The sequence below is a fragment of the Polistes canadensis genome, unplaced genomic scaffold (genome assembly GCF_001313835.1).
Source record: "Polistes canadensis isolate GaletaPanama2010 unplaced genomic scaffold, ASM131383v1 scaffold_183, whole genome shotgun sequence".
NCBI lineage: Eukaryota > Metazoa > Arthropoda > Insecta > Hymenoptera > Vespidae > Polistes > Polistes canadensis.
In genome coordinates, this window is record NW_014569730.1 from 154,866 (window position 1) to 173,041 (window position 18,176).

General features: G+C 39.3%; 1 protein-coding gene across 2 annotated transcripts in view; it reads right to left on the minus strand.

Annotated features, from left to right (window-relative positions):
* Positions 1 to 18,176, minus strand: part of LOC106789446 (plexin-A4) — a 161,979-nt gene that overhangs the window by 39,373 nt on the left and 104,430 nt on the right. For both annotated transcript variants that reach the window (XM_014753641.1, XM_014753642.1), the window contains one exon: positions 7,157 to 7,339. In XM_014753641.1, the coding sequence (XP_014609127.1) occupies positions 7,157 to 7,339 (183 nt within the window). The remainder of the gene's footprint in view (positions 1 to 7,156; positions 7,340 to 18,176) is intronic.

Below are 18,176 nucleotides of genomic sequence, written 5' to 3' on the forward strand. Positions count from 1 at the left end.
TGGAAAACTTTGCCGGTCGGCTTTCGCAATAAAGCTACCTCGCTAAAATTGTGTCCTCGCTTTATCTCTGACAGCTTTCTCGTTTGCTTTTGCCTAGTGGTAGTAATGGCAGTATAGTAATAGCGGTGCCGCTGATAATGGTTGTAGGAATAGTAGTAGTAGGAGGGAAGGTCCTCGGTCCTCCATTCGTAAATACGAGAAACGTTGAGGACAATATATAAAGCGAAAGGAAGCAAGAAAGGGAGGATTAAAGCGAGCACGAAAGCAAATGAAGTTCCGCGTATCCGTCGGTCCATTCGAGGGATAGCAAGTACGAGAAGGGAGGGCAAAGCACGTAGATAGGAATATATGTGTACTGAATATATGCGTTTCGTCCAAACGAAACACCCAACGAAATTATAAATTACGGTGGGGATAATTGTGAAGGCTTTGCCAACGTTAATCGTCTCTCCTCTTTCAAAAGGACTCGGTCCCGTCGAGGATATCCTCGAGAATAAACTCTGCAAATAAAAAAACAACGGATACAAACAAAACGTTTCTTCTTTCTCAACGATAAATAAAGAAAGAATTATATAGCATTGGAGGAAGGGATTGAAAAATTGGTAGGCCTCGCGTGTGCACGATTTTCGAAGGATGGAGGAAGAAATCGTAGGATCCTTCCTGAAACTTCGTTCGAGCGGAAACGAGAAAGAAGGAAAAGAAAGAGTGCCTATAGAAAATAAGAAGATAGCCCGGAGAGAGACCGTAGAGAAATGGAGGCGTCTGCTTCGACACGCTGAGTGCACGAGTATTTGGAAAATCCGATAAATCTCTCTACCCCTGGCACCCCCCTTCGACAAACCCTGACGCAACCCTGACGACGTTCTCTTCCACCTAGGCGTAGGTGTGCACGTGCATCGACCGAACGATCGGGCGATGAAATTTCCTCCTCCTCCTCCTCTCCCTCCCCCCTCATTCTCTCTCTCCCTCTAGTTATTCCCAGGGCATTCCGGGCACCCGATATCCGCAGGCTTTTCTATCAGTCTCTCTTTGCGATCGGGACGACTGACACGGAAGATGAACGGAGAAAGAGAAAGACAGCTGATATAGACGCGTGAGAATCGGCCTACTGCGAGATTCTTCTTCCTACGTTTATCCTACTCTTTTAGCCTCCTCACCTTTCCTCTCTCTCTCTCTCTCTCTCTCTCTCTCTCTCTCTCTCTCTCTCTCTCTCTCTCTAGAGAGCGAAAGATGAAGGAGCAGAGATAAGATAGAATGCACGATGACTCGTCTAAAACGAACAGCATTAGAGAAGTTATTTGCGACGATCGACTGGAATCTTCCCTGTGAAATCGAAAAGAGAAAAATGTGTTGGTGGAATATATGGGTAGATCGTTGACGGGTTGATACGTCCGTTTGGATCATCGGGGAGATATTGAATATACAACGAGAACGCGAGCTTCCGAGTTGACGAATAATTCATTCCATTCTAGTCTTATTACGTTGCGTAACGTATACTTGGTTTTATATTTTTATTTTTCCTAGAGCGATAATAATATATAAGTGTAATAGGTTCATTGGTATTTATATTTTTGAAAGGATTCATTTTCGAACATTTAAATCGGTTAAAAAATGTCGCGTTTAATCAGCCGCGTCAAAGTTCGTTATCGTATTTTCTCGTATCATTCCGAAACGCGTTCTGTCAGCTTTCGGCAAAAAAGAGAAAAATCAATGGATCTCATAAAATCTGGCGCTATAATGAAATGTCGCGCACGCGAAAGTGACTCTAAACGCGGGACGGATAGAGTAATGTCGTTAATTAATAATCCTCCTTCCCTTTCCCCCTTTGGATTGAATCATTTAAAAGCGAGAGAACGCTCGTGTTATCCAAGTTAATAATCGTTATTATAGAGTTCATTGAAAGTGGGAGAGAGAAAAAAGGAAGCGATAGCAATTCGATTCTTCTTCGTATACGCGCAAACGTATTTGCCGCTTTTCTAGTTGGTGCATTAATTAATGCACCAACAATATTACATCGTTATAATGTACTTAACGCGAAGGATTATTGGACGAGGTTTCGGTCGGGGTCGCAAGCGCATTGACATCGCTCGATTCGGTATACTCGTTACAAGCAAATCTTCTTTAATTAGTATTTCCAATAGAGGTAGACATACGTTGAATGCGAATAAGATGATCGTTTGGTAGAAATGTAATGAAACATGTTTCGAGGGGTAAAATCTTTAGAGGAGAGGGCTGTTGGGAAACAGCTCCGAGCCAGCTTTCCCTTTATCGTTTTCGCAGACAGCAGAGAGCATCGAGTTTCCTGAAGCGATCGGTGAGCGATACCACCACGCACACAGAGCTTGCTTGACCCATCTATACGGTGCTGCTGCACGTTAATGCCAATTAATTAACCTGAAATCACCGGGCTCAAACCATTAGTGGCACTTAATCCGCGCGAGTTGTGTCCTCGAGATCCAGTAGTACACGAGCGTTATAATCCCTGTTACTCACCCTATATACGTTTCGCCGAAATCGATCATCCTATATATCGAGATCATCTTTGAAAGTGGATCGCTATCGGATCTTTTTAAGTGGATCCTTTGTGCGAGTTTGACCTATGTACTTAATCTTCTTTCTTCTGCCTATTTTCCTTATTCGAATCGATCGAGAGAGTTCCGATTTGAAATTTAGCAATACTCCTCTAGTCTAATCGATCTCCCATTAAATCCTTTCGATCCTTTCTCTTATCCCCTTTTCAATCGAATTTCATTGCATGGCATAATGCAAATAAGGCAAATACAATGTGCCGAAAAGATTCGAATAAATAAGCGACTATATATTATCTACGCACATTTTGTTTGTCCTAGTTATATAATGAATAATAAACACACGATTAGAGGATTATACGAAAGAACAGTATGCTGCTGATTTAGAACGCAGTTATGCAGCGGCGATGCGCGGTTTCTCCTACAAACAACACAAGGACTTAATTAATGAAGCTCTTCGTGAAAGCTGCATAACCGCGATGACGTTGATGATAACGATAATGATAATAATGTTAATAATAATAATGAAAATAACGATAACGATAACAATAGTAATTAGCATAACTCGCGAGTTCTGTCTCCTCCTCCTCCACATTTTGCCTTTTTTATTTTTCCCATTTTTTGTCTTTCTTCCTCTTGCAATCGTGCTTTTAATTATGCGCAGCGCATTCGTCAAATAGTCGCCATTGCAGTAGTTATACGAGTTCGCTCAGTGAATCGCTAATTAGACGATACGAAACCGAGAAAAATCTATCCGCGTCTCTTTTTATTTTGATGTTACTTGAAACATTTAGTTCCAATCCTCTAAACGGTACGTATACAAACATGCGCGAGATACATGGCTAAGAGAAATGTGAAAAACGATTATTCATCTCGATTATTCCAACGAACGAGACCGCTGTCGATTATTAATTCGCATTGATTCGCCGCATCGGTGAACGATTGATGGACGTATGAATTAATCCGAGAATTCCTTCTCTTTTCTACTTCTTCTTCTACGTTGCCGTCGATGTCTACCAACAACATTTTTACTTACATACGATCTCTCTGTCTCTCTTTTTACAATTTCTCAACGATCGATTATCCGTCCAATTTTTTGTCTTCTCTTACTTTCGATGAATTTTCATCGGACGTTTAAATTTATACCTCTTTATTTAAATGTTAATCGAGCGATACTAATTTTAGGCTTTAAATCGACGAACACATTTTCAAGGGGGAGAGAGAAGAAAAATAATATCCGAAAGATTTATCGAGCGATCGATATGTTCGATCTTACGAACGATCTATCGCCTGATCTTATTGTGTCGTTCTCGATGAAGAAGGGAGTGCCGATAATCGAAGTAAAACTCGTACTAATTAAGAGATCGGCAAGAGACGCGAGCGTTGCAATTAGCGAGTCGCGAGTCGAGCAGCAACAGAAACCCCGACAACGACAACGACGACCAAGACCACAGGAGATCCTTAATTGAACGGATTACAACCAAGTTACCTGAACTAGGATGCCTTCCAGACAACCACATCGAGCTCCTTCTGTTCCTACGTCGAAACCGTTAATTACTGGATGGCTATATCAAAGGATGCATGAGAATTGCTCTTCTCCTTTTAGATGCTCTGCTAAAGACGTTTCTGCCTATCATTCTCTATCTCTATACGTTTAGAAGGATTTTGCGAATAATAATATCTTCTCGATCGTAGCAATTACGCGCAAACGAATCTTCTTACTTTTATACATTAATAATATTTACAACAAATTTTTTCAATTAATAAGAAAAATAAACTGCACGGAAAAATAATGCAATTTAATCCTTCGACGTAGAAAATATCTGTGCTCGGTCTAATAAATATTATTTATTTCAATACTGCAAATTGATACTTATTAATAGGAAGAAAATGAAATGTATCGAGGGAGAATACGAAGTGAAATAAGAAAAAGAAAAAGATACGAGGAATAAGATTCATACAGGTTTCTCGTGTTACGGTCATGTAAAACGATCTCTCTTTCTCTTACGCTCTTCTTCGTGCTTTGAGGATTGAATTCCTTGACGAACGTCTCTTTCTCGATAAAACTTTCGCATCGCGTCGGTTTTATTTACCGAGAACAGCGGTGTACTTTGCTTTACGAAAAAGAGAAAGAGAAAGAGAGAGAGAGAGAGAGAGAGAGAGAGAGAGAGAGAGAGAGAGACGAATTCGTGCGACTATACTCGAATGACCTTTCGAGCCACGACCCCGAAAGCTTTACAAAATGAGAGAGAGAGAGAGAGAGCGCAGTTGTGATTAAACGCACGTGTACAAGAGGGCGATCATTAATTAATACCTTCCGGGACGAAACGAGTCATGAATCAACGCTGCTGTAACAGCGTGGTAACGTTTCACCCTCTCTCTCTCTCTACTTCTTTCACATCCACAAGCAAACACGCGTACGCACGCACACACGCACACCCGCAGATTCTGCCTATATAGCAGAGATTCTCTCTCCGTTTGGTCGTATCCATCTATTTATCTCGTTCATGCAATCTAGTTAGTCCGATGCCTTTGACCCGAGACGACGAAATGTCTCGTGACCGATCCCGTTCTATCGATGGGATCTAGCAATGATAAACAATGGTCACCTAGAAGCGATTATTAATCACGCGCGACGATCCACCGCAATTAACCTTCAAGCCATTGTGTATCTCTCCGCTGCTCTCTTTCATAGACGTTGCAACGTTATTATAGTACGTTAGTATATTGGAGGAAGGTGCAAGTTATCGCATATAAATTTTCTTTTTAGTTACCTTTCTCTAGTTACTTTCGCTTCTCGCGTATGTTGGCGAAAGAGTAGAGAAGCGTTTTAATTAAATTCGAATTGATCGATCGACGCGCGGACTAGACGGTAAGAATCTTTGACCGATCGATCGATCGATCGATAACACGTACATCCGCGATTAGAATGAGAGACTCGTTCCCTATAGATTTGCAAGCTACCATCTGCCTTCATCTTCTCAACATTCAACGTCGTAACCGACCGATTTATCGTTCGTTGGAAGATAAAAACACAGGGAAAAGAAAATGACAGAATAAATCCAATTTTCTGAATAAATTTCGTAGATAATACGGAAAATATTGAAATACGCGGGAAATGAATGCGAATTTGTAAACGAAGAGACACGGTTAACGAAGAGACAAGGGAACAGCGTCTCTGGCAGAGGAAGAACGAAATTCAACCGATCAATTTCCGTTTTAATGGGCATACAGTCGTTCTCTATCGCTCGCTTTCGTACATGTCTGATAGGCAATTTCCGGACGAAACTAGCCAAACGGTGTACTGGTAAACGCCGCGAAAACTCTCCTCTACCTGCTTATACTATACATATAACGTGCTCGGTGGTATACACATAAAACAGGGCTCGAATATGGCGGTGCCATTTCATTAAAGGGTATAACAGAGAATAGGGAAAAGGGAAAGTATCCGCTTATACATATGTAGACGCTAGGAGGATAAAGGTGGAGCGAAAGAGAAACGCGCGAGTGCACGTTCGAGAAATCTTCTCACGTTATCCGTTCTGTTTCTCTTTCTATAGATGCAGGTATATGTGCATATACAAACATGTATACGGTTAGGTGTAGTAGTTATCGCTTCACGAAGAAGAGAGTCAAACGGCGAAAGCACGATCGCAGTTTATGAGACCGATAAATCTACGAAGACTGTGTAGATTTATACACAGAGTTGTATACGTTCTACGTATACATATGCACTAGCTAATAAAGATTTCAAACGTTTAAAGTGCTTAAAAGCCGTAAATAAACTAAATTTACGCGAGAAAATATGACGGCGGCCAAGATGTCACCGATATTAAGCGACAATACGAATATAATACGGTTCAAAATATCTCACTTATTTTATATTCTCGCTTTTTCTCAACCATTACATCCCGCCTAGCAACGGTTAATATTTCCAAAATTGTCCCAAATATTTTCCAAGCTTCGATCGGTTCGTCTTAATTTCGATTTTATTTCATTTTTCTCCGAGTAGAGAGGATGGTCGATTTCTCCAAGCGGAATACCACGAAACAACGCTAGAGAAAGAATTTCTATCGCGATTAATTTAACGAGAGACGTCTTCTACGAATAAATCTCCATCTCGCATCTAGCTTGAGCTAATAATTATGATACATTCGTGCCTATCGTAATTATATATAAAAAAAAAAAAAAAAAAAATATTTGCTGCTGGAGTTTTGAAGGAAAAGATCATTTTTACGAAAGATAAATAGGCGAATAAACGCGCTTCGTATAGAGCAATCTCGATTTTTCGATTTGATTGACGATCGTGTAACGTAGAGAGAACTCGAGGTGTAATCGAGCACCGATCGCGATTAATTTAACGATCCTTCGGCCAAGGCCGTGTGCATCTACAGAGTCGAGAGCGCGTAAAGATCGCTGATCTTTGCCATTTGAACTTTCTTCGGCAAGTTCATGGCGGCGGGCGAAAGTTGTCGCTCGTAGAAAATGTTCTCGAGATTATTATCGTTCTTCGAAGCTTGACACCTCGAGAAGCCTTCGACCTCCCCCTCGCGCGGGTTCGCGGATCGTGCGAATCGAGTAGGATTAGTATTTTCTTCCTACCGTTGCGTACACTAAATCTTATTTACCTTTTTTAGATGGCCCTTGTGAGTTCCAAGGAAGACGACGGTGTAATCACCGGTGGACGTAGCGGCTACTGCCGTGAGAAGAGTGTCGAAAGTTAAAACTGGAAAGGCAGCGATCGGATCTTCGCCTCCGAGGGGAGTGTTCACGTCCAAACCGCAGAAATCCTCGCCCATGGTGTGTAATTTCTGTAAACCCAACGAGAACAAAATCAATGCGATGTGTTTAGTTAGCGTTCCGTTAGCAAGAAAATACGTGAATTTGTTTGCTAGCGTGTAATAGCTATGTAGGGGATTGTAATTAACGATACCATTTCCTATTCCATGAATGTGCACGATGATAATTGTAATGGATCTAATCGCACGGGCTAATTATCGAATACCCTATCTTATCCCAGTATGTAATCATCTATCATAAATGTAATTAAATTTACGGACGTAAACGTAGGGACGCGTAGATAGTATAATGATCTGATAATTGACTATTTAAGAGAAAATCAAAAATATATTTATATGGTTGTCGTATATAAGATTAATTGAACGGATGTACTTATTCGTTTCCTCTATTTCTTTAATATTCGACGTATAAATTCGATGACCCGTAAAGATTTCCAAAATATCCTCTCGTTCCTTCTATTTGCTTTCTACCGTATGCATATCGAAAATAGTTCATTTATTCGGCGAAAGAATAAAAATGTATTAGCATCGATAATGATATCCTCCAGCTAATTGTCACGCACGTCCGAACGCGAGACGACTAATAATATGTCACTGGTATATACAAATATTCATCGATACGCATAAACATCGAATATCAGCTGTTGCGTTCCCTGCATTCAATGAGAGGATAATGAAAACTAAAGTAAACATCAAATGATTTAATATTATACGACCCATTTCCTAATGACGCATATAACTCAATCATTATTTATAGGAAAGAAGTTGTTATAAGAAAAATATATGGTTAATATTTGGATCATATATACCATACGTACATATTTCCTTGAAATTCTAGACAAGGAGAGGATATTTTTTCGAGACGTGCAAAGAAGTAAGCAAGATTCGCTTTTTAGGAATATGCAGTCGTAGGTTATCGCTATAGGAAGAAAAATATTGGACGCTAAAATATATCGCGTCGGAGGTCCGCAAACGATAAATTATTACGGAGGAGGCAATTAATTCTTGTTGCCTCGGCGATTAATCGTCGAGGGTGAGGGCGAGGGCGGCGAACGACGAAGACGACGAAGACAACGAGATGTTATATTTTATTGCTCTTCGTTCGGCCAAACATCTTTTCTTTCATCTCGCGCAAGGCCATCGCGAAGAGGATACGCGTCTTTTTTCTCGAATTGTCTAATAAATGTTACAAGCATAGTGTAAAATGAAATATCGCGGAGCGGGACTTTGATTTTTCGACATGTCTTACAAATGAAATATTTCATATAGTTCGTATAATAAAAATTATATATATTTATATAAGGAGACAAATTTCAGACGTAATACTATAGAAGATATGAAAATAGTGCCGTGATTTTGCGAGGAAATTTCGTGAATGCTCTAATCAAGCTTAGAAACGAAATATTTGGAGAAACATCTCGAGGATAAACTGAGGATTCGTCGTCGTCGTCGTCCTCTCGTCGCGTCAACTCTATTTACATTCCAGGGTTGGTTTCGCCACCCTATATAGATTGCTGCGAACAATTATTTGCATTGCTGGTGCTAATACACCGCCTACGGTGTGCAGAAGGGGTGTTTCGCGGCACGCTTCCGACTCCTCTCATGAAAGAGACAAACAAGAAGACATTCGTTTATAATAATATAATACTAATATTTATTATTATAATATTATATAATATAATACTAAAATCTCCTTTTCTTTCCTCATTTCCTTTTATAGCCATTTTGCTCGACAAAATTCACGATAAATACGCATTTAACATATTAAATATTATATAATAAATCATTGAATGCCGATTTTTCGATATTTTAATGAGCATCAGCTTGCGACGATCGTCAAAGGGCCTTTCCCAAAGTCCTGTTACATATTGTACTTATATATCTATATCCTCTCTCTCTCTCTTTTTTCCTTTCTTCTTTCCCTGTCGACTCTCTCGAAAGCATATTTACAGTTGTTGGACGGTAACCGAGTAGAAGGAGGCGAGCTAGCGCGTATACGAAACGATTTTTGAAAACACAGAAACTCCATTAAGCAATAAAATCGTCCTCGGAATTTTACATTCGACCTATGGAATGAAATATGGTAACGCCGGCGTAGAATTATTCACAGAAACATAGAAATTCCATTAGGCATGCGCACACCTCATTTTTTCTATACAATGAATTAAGCACCCGCTAATGTCCACAAGCTCGCGGACTCGTCCTTCAAGAAAATCCCAAGGAATTTGTCACTTTTATCTCCGAGACAAAACGAACTTATCTCTAGTATGCACTTTATTATACTATTTCCAATTAGACGAACGTTCAACGAATTAATAAGAGATCAAAGCTTTCCTTTTATCGTCTCCTATCAAAGTCCATAGAAATTTGTATTCAAATTTACCGTCATAAAGGTTGACGCGTGAAAAACTATTTGTTCGTTTTTATTTTCACGCGAAAGCAGGTAGAAACGTTGATAAAAAGTCCGACAATTCCAGCAGGAAACGAGGTATATCGAATCGTCCACGAGGGTAATTATATGCGCGAACACGTTACTGAAAATCTTTCGCAAAGTCCGTTCCTTCGAACGACGGCACGCCGCCGAGGATGAACGGAATCGATTGTCGAGAATGAAATAAAAAGAGAAGAACAATTATTATTTATTCTATATTATATATTATTGAATAGAAGAGAAAATAATATCTCGTCGGCAAATAAGCGTATAGAAATTGTAAGGAATAATTCGAACCCATTTATCCCACCGATGTGCCACCACAATAAGGAACAATTGTAAAAGTTAAAAAATCGATCGATCGATCGTTCGTTCGTGCCGACATTATTGTTATTGCGACATAATCATCGAGGATGGAGAGCACGGATCGAGTTCGCGCCGAGGAAAACGTTATGGTAATTCGAGAACGGCCGATTCTTGAAGCCTTTGCCACATCGTCCGTTCACTTTTATCGCTAAGATCTTCACAACTTATTACGATATCTTTTATAGCCTTCTGCCATCGACTTTTGCATTATTACAACTTTGCCAATTTCTACATCTCTCATACTTTTTCTTTATATCCGCATCTAGAACAAAGCAGTTTCAGTTATTTCCTTTACATTTTTTTTCTTCGCTTTCTCAATAATTCATTTTGATGTCATTTTCTTGTACCCTTTATGGCTTCATTATGTCGAAAGTATACTCTCTCGTTGCAAATTCAATCCAACGCATGCTACTCGACTTTTATCATTTGAAAATGAAGATTACGCAATAAGTGAATTTTTCTAAAAGATGCTACATTTAATGCACCAGCTTAAAAAACTTTCTCTCTTATATTATTTTTATTGATATATTAAATATTGAGAGTTGATTTCTCTCGAGTAGATGATTTTCGATGGGCAAGTATGATCGAGAAAGGATGGGCGTAACGCGATCGCCTCTGGCAGTAAATCTCTCGAAAGAAAGGAGGCGCGGTTTTATTGCGATTTATTTTGCGAAACAGAGATCCTAAGTAGGCGTCTCTCTTTGTCTTTTTCTTATTTTTTCTTCTTTCGCGCAGAATGAGATTTCATATCCCTCTCTCTCTCTTTTTTTACACACGATATACATGTAATTAATCAAAATGTTGACGCTTTCTTTTCAAAGGGATCAACGAAATCGTAGTTTCAACATCGACGTGAACAAAGTTTATTAATTTCCGATTGAATTAAACGAGAGCGATTAATATTTTTCCTTAGCCAAGGATAATGTTCCTCCATCGGCGAACGTATCGATGAAATTTACGTGGACGTCGTTGTAAAGAGAGGAAAGCTTCACTTATTTCGAAGCTTTTAGCGGTGCATCGACGTTAACGATTAAAGCGTTCATCCTTTCTATCCATCCATCCATCCATCTCTCTCTTTTTCTCTCATACTTTAGAATTCTTGTGGAAAAGGGGTGTACTCGTTGAACGAGGGGATGTCGTCGTTCGTTGCTTTCCTCAAAGCGGGACCGATAATGAGAATGAAGGAAAAAGAAAAAGAAAAATAAAAACCTAGCTCTGCCCCTCGCCCCTCTTTCTCTCTTCATCAGGCTATGTGCAGTTGCGAAGTACTTACATTCCACTAACTTCACTGGGATGAACAGAGAGAGAGAGAGAGAGAGAGAGAGAGAAAGGTAGATAGGAAAAGAAAGAAGAACAACGTTTTTACGTCGCACGGTATTTTCTACTCGTGCCTCTCTCTCTCTCTCTCTCTCTCTCTCTCCTTTTATAATGTTTGTAGAAAACAGAGATCGAGAGAAGGACGCGTTCTTAAAGTAAATGCGTTAGTGGTCCTTTCAACGGCTAGAGGAAAAAAGAAAAAGAAAAAAAACATTAATGATAGACTAGACGTTAATTGATAACTACGTAGCACATTTCTTTCGTATTATTGTTAAACTCGTAAAGTTCTTAAACGTCCTCTTATTTGATTATTCGATTGAGGGAAAAATTGAAGGAATGATTTGCGATCGTGACGAGTATAAAATGAAAGTTGATTCGTTTCCTCGGTACGTTCACCCTTACACGTCCTCGTTCGGCTTCGAACACAGGCGGAAGTCATCCTCGAGGAATTTGAAAAAGGGGGACACTCGATCCCGTTTGCGGCAAGGCGCATGCGCTCGAACGTGTTTGCACGACCTGCCTTACACCAACAAACCCATACACGCTACTATAGAAATATACTAACATTTATCTGTTTGCCTCTTTGTCTCCCTCCCTCTCTCTCGCGTAGAGGCGTTTGTTACAGATGCCTTTGGCTCCCTATAGAGACGATACAGAAACCGTTCGAGAGTATCTGCAATTTAATTACAACGACTGTGTAATTACAAACGACACAGACTCGAGATCCACTCCACTATCGTGTATTCTCATTCGAATAACGAGAAACGATCTATATATCACGACTAAATTCTGATCCTTGACAACGATAGCATGCCAATTAAACTCTATCCCACCTTATTTTTCTTTGTCTCTCTTGCTCTCCCAATATCCGCTTTCGTACCTGTCACAAATGATCAATCAAAGTTGATCCAAATTTATTTATCGACTTTAGGGGTTATCGAACGTTTCGATAATTTTGCGATAAGTATATTTAACAATTTATATTTGTAGCTTTTTTAATTAAAACTCGATCAATATATTCAATTAATATTCGCGAGGAATATTAAATTATCTTCAAAAATATATCAAGGTGGTAGACAATGCGGATAGAAAATAAGTGAATCTCTTAGAAAGTTGGAATGATTTATCGAATACTAAAAGTCGAAGATCTCGGACGAATCGGAGAGTAGAAGGATTTGACTCGTTCCACCCCCGTTTATACGTATAACGGACGTCAAGCGAGTTTCACGAGGTCGCCAAGCCGATAAATTCCCAAAGATTTACAATCCCACGAAGAAGCTCGTACAAATCTTCCTACCGAGTCGGAGTCTCGCGTTTGTACGATAAACTTGTAAGTATCTACGATTTCCAAGAAGATCCGCGATAAAGACAGAAATGCAAAAAGAGTAGCCATTAATGTATGTAAATATATTACCATATGCTAATCTCTTAATAATAGCGAAATGAGAAAATTAGAAGAAAGTCGGGCTCGTATGCTTTGTTTTTGCGCCAAAAAAAGAAAGGAAAAAGGAAAGAAAATGAAATCGTCCGCTTTATATCACTGCGTCAGAAGGATCTCTTAAAAAACTATTTAAAGTCAGTCTTGTAGTAACGACTCTCGTCTTTTCTCGTTTCATCTCTCCATCTTCCGAAATGAAAAGAAAAAGATATCTCGGAAAAGATGCACATTTTATGAGACATACTTGAACGAAGAGAGGGACGAACAAAATAAGGAAGAAAGAAAGAGAAAGGGAACAATAACAAAGCAATCAGTAGAGAGAGAGTGTTAGATCTAACGCTTTTCAAAGCGGTTCGCTATGTGCTCCTGGACGAAATCTTGAAATTCTTTTCGAGTAGGGACCCCATCGTCGAGTAAGTTTACTTATCCAGCTTGCTAACTCTTACCGCCAAGATTTTCCTCGTTTTAAGGACGAAGGATGCCGGCTGTCCTTGAGAACATTTTCCTTGTATTTGCTGCAACGAAGGAGAAACCGTCGAGGGAAATGCTCGTCTCCTTCTATGACTCCGTGAATCCTGACAAAAGCGTGTTACGATTTTTCCCGAAGGAATTTTTCTATTTCTCTCTCTCTTTCTCCCTCCCTTTTTCTATTTTTACGAAATTTGGAAAAACATTTTTGTCGGAGATCGTATCGTTCAACGAACGTTCTGGTCTATATCTTTTTTTACAAATTTACGATCAAACGTTCAGTTATTTTTATGAACGATCAATTACAATCGATAAAAAAACTAGCCAAGTACTTTAGCATCGAAGAACGATATCCAACGAAATCCAACTCTTTCCGTAAACAACTTGGGGAAACCGAAACAACTTGGACGCGAACGTTTGCGAAACTTTGGAGAACATTTGTTGTACATACGTGTACATAGATCCAACCCACGCACGAATACGTATATATTTCGAAGATAGCCGAAATCGGAGAGACTTTGAGACGAATAGATACACACCCAGACCTATCTACGTATGCATGGACATCTATTTTCTGCAAAATATCATTGTAAACACGTCGTAGAAGGGTGTCCCTTTTGAAGTTCCAGCGGACGAGGTAATTAATTAGCGTAATGATTCGTTCTCGTACGCGACTCGTTTCGCTCGCCTATAACGAGTAGAGTTCTATAAAGTTTCCTCGACTGCGCGATGTTGCTGATGCTGTTGAAGCTGTTGCTCTGCTGTTACAGCACCATACTTTGTCTCTCCCTCTCTCTAGTTTCCTATATGTTCGTCCTACGATTTTAATGAGGGACAAACTGCACAAACACATTGCTAATGTACCGCATATATATATATATGGACAAACACGCGTGCGCGCTCACAAATATGTAGATGGATTTGTCGGAAGATCGGAATAGCAAACAATTGTTATGGTTGATACGACGCTACGATAAAATGTTACGTTTCGGATTATTTGTGCGGCATCGAATCGTTGGTATAATAGTTGTTTGCTTTTTAAAGAATGCTTTCCAACCGGTTATAAAGGGTATTTCCTACGAGAATATATTTGAGAGTTGCAAAATTCGAATAATCTTGTAATTTTGTTAAATAAAATGACGAGCAAATGAATATTAATGTAAAATATCGTTTAAAACAAACGCAAAAAGTCTAAAACGTAAAGGTCTAAATCGTTGGGCGATGATAGCTGACATAGCTGACAGAAGGATAGTCGAAATTTATCGTACGCTTAACGAAAGACAGTTTATAGGATCGTGTTCCATGGGGATCTATGCACTTGTCATTGCGGTTTATGGGCTTTTAATAGTCCGTCAAGCAGTACGTAAAGACGTTGCTAGGATCATATACGCGTTTTGGCCGACCGATTCGGAACATAAATCGTCGTAGAAAATACTCGACCGCCTATCGAGCGAATCTCCAAAGCGCGAGCAGCAGCAGCAGCAATAGTATAGGGGTAATAAAAGTAGTAGGATATACTTGTGTGTTGTGCTCCGGCGAATACGATATTTATCTTGGTTAAGAGTGGCAACAAGATAAATCGTCGATTGTGGCGCTTTAAGCGCATGCTTGCGCTCCTAGTAACGATTTTCGAATTTTCTGACGCTTCTACCTACGTAAATATAAATAATACCCGTGCGTGCGGTATATACGCTAACTTTCGGTGCTTGTTCTCCAAGTCAATAAAAGAGAAACAATGAATTGCCGCGAGTAAGTAATTGGACGAATAAAACAGAGGTAGTAGTATTCTTTTTCTTTTCCCCATAGAACAAATTTGCGTGGGTTTGAGTAAATTTATATTTTTGTCGAAAAAAATTGAAGAGATTGTATGAAAGGCATCTATCTAAACATTTTTTTTCGAGGATACAGTTATTACAACTAGTGTAGGGAAACGAGAAAAAAAGAGAAAGAGAAAGAGAGAGTTTTGAAACGCGACGGGCACAATTTACTTCCATTTTTCGTCTCCATCGAAAAATCCTCTCTCCGATGCACTCGGCACCGAGAAAAGGAGATTCTAAACGATAGAGATCCATTATCGGACGGGGTTGGTAAAAGCGCCCTTCCCTCGTCTTTTCGGAAGGATTCGCGAGTAAAGTTGTGCAAAGCACAGCATCGTTTCTACGTATTACGCAACGACGGAAAATAGAAACGGAAAAGTCTTCCCCTTTCGCACATTGTGTTTCGTGCAGATTTTATCTCTCCCTTTGATTTATCGGAAAACGCGTGGAAAATCGAAAGGCGTCGTCGACCAACGTCCATTAAAGTTGGAAAGGTAAAATTATTCAGATCGTTTCGTTTCTGCCAAGCCCGCGCACGCGTTCCCATTCTCCAACAGTCGCGAGCTCTTTCCTCCAGGTAATGGCACGCTATTAAGGGTTGATTTCCATTGGACGCGAGAATAAGAGGACGGAGAATGGGAATGGACGTAGGTAACAGGACGATCGAGCGTTCGTGTTACATGGGAAACGCTGCGAGAGAGAGAGAGAGAGAGAGAGAGAGAGAGAAAGAGTTGGATTACGAGATGTCGAAAGAGGGAATCGAGTTTAATCGATCGCAGAGTGGAAAAGCGTACGAGCTGAAGCACCTGTAGTTTTACGATAAAAGAGCACCCTCTTTTCCTCCTTTTTCCACGTCTCTTTTCTAGTTGCACCACGCTACCCCTAACCAGTCGACCATTTTCTCTCTTTCTCTTCTCTTTCTCTCCCGTTGTCGTTGACGTTGTTGTTGTTGCCGTCAAAGGGATGAAACCCGAATGAAAGCGAAGTAACAGAGGCAACGTTTCTCTCTTCTTTTCTTTACTTTTCTTCTTTTCTTGTTTTTTTTTTGTTTTTTTTTTTTGTTTCAACTTTCTCTAAAAGAAGAATGGAGAAAGAAACTTTGACCAATTAATCCCTTAATTAAATCGAGATAATTAACGGTAAAAGCAAATATATATGTATACGCGTTAGGACACACTCTTATATATGTGTATACCTGTATGTATTTAAAATAAACTTGCTCTTGCAAAGTTTTTAATTATCGGTTGATCGACGATTCTCCCTCTCTCTCTTCCCCTCCTTATTCTTTATATTTTTTCTCTTTCTGTAAAGAAAAAAAACAAAAGGGTCAGAATTGCTTTTAATCAAATCCGTTTGCGCGATATCGGAACAAAGCTTTTCGTTTTTTACCATATTTCGCTCGATTATCTCCTTGCGTCGTGTGGGAGAGAGGGAGAGGGAACAGGAGACAAAGTCGAGTTGAATGGTCGAACGTGTTCAACGGTAACATCGAGAATGTAATACACGAAACCGCAAAGGGTTGGGATGGCGGGGAGCGGGGGTCGTTCCATGGACGACGCGTATGCAAATCCACTTTTGTCTTTATTCCAATATCCGTTCCAAGAACCCTTTTTTTCTCCTCCTCCCTCTCTCACAGCTTTTCCTTGCTCTCTTGAAAAAGATATATTCGAGTTTCAGCATTGCCACGAACCTGCGCTTATTTGCTTGCCAATGCTTTTAGCGATGCAAGGTAAAAACGAACTCATATTTTCAGCGATATTTCCTTTATACGACAACATCTGTAATTACGAAAAGAATGATACGGAGGAAAATAGGGACGATTCAAGGACTAGAAATTTTCTATCAAAAGTCATTCGACCGTCGTAATCAAAAGCGAAAGAGAAATAGGTATAGTGTGCCTAGGATGAGCACAATTAACAATAATACAAAGTACATATCTATTAATATACAATAATATCTATTATTAAACAATTTCGACCAAATATTTCATTTCAATGTTTGAGTTAATTATCGAAGTCATCACTGGTCAGGAACGTTAAAACGATCTAAGATATTAGTAAAATTCTATACTGTATTCGATTTATCTTAATGAATTCTTAATTAATCGAAAAAGATGTGTATTGCAATTTAGAAACATTGGGTATATGTTCGGAGCACGGTCCTCTTCGAAATTCGCCGTTGGATTGAATCATTGTCTTCTATAAAATTTCTTGTATTAAATGTTGTTTATATGACTTTCCGAGCGTTACGCATGTGTATAAAAGGAATAATCCACCTAATCAATAAAATTTAAGATTATAACGTTCTCATTTCAGAATATTACTCACCATTGTGCAGGAGCGGTTAAATAATTACATAAAAATGATAAAAATGTTAAAATTAGAACGTTACAATCTTAAATTTTATGTATTAGTTGTATGATTCCCTTTATACATATGCGCAACGTTCGGAAAGTCTCATATAAACAACTTTCAATAAAAGTAATTTTCTAGAGGGTAATGACTCAGCCTAACAAGAGACTTCGAAGAGGACGGTACGTAGATCCTATACACCTAGCTTTTAGACAACAACAGACACTTCTATCGATTAATTAATAATTATTTTAATACTCTAATTCACTCTACTTATATTTTAGATATTTTAAACACATATGCATTGGTTTAAACATTACATACCTATTAACGTACTTTGAATATTCAATAATTTTGATCTGATGTTTTATTAGATGAAAATTTTACCCCACCACCTCGAAGTCATCACTGCGCAGGAACATTAAAACAAATACAGTTAAACCTCCTATAACACGGCACTCGCAGACCGCGATTTCCATATAACGCSGTGCTGAAATTGCGACAGCCCTCCTCTAACGCGGTACTCTTACAGCGCGGTTTCCGTTCAAGAACATCCCATAAGTTCCTTAGTCACCTGATCAGATTTTTAACGACGATGAAACGGCTCTATATTGGAAAAAACTACCATCTAGGACCTTCAGTTCGAAAAATCAAAGGTGTG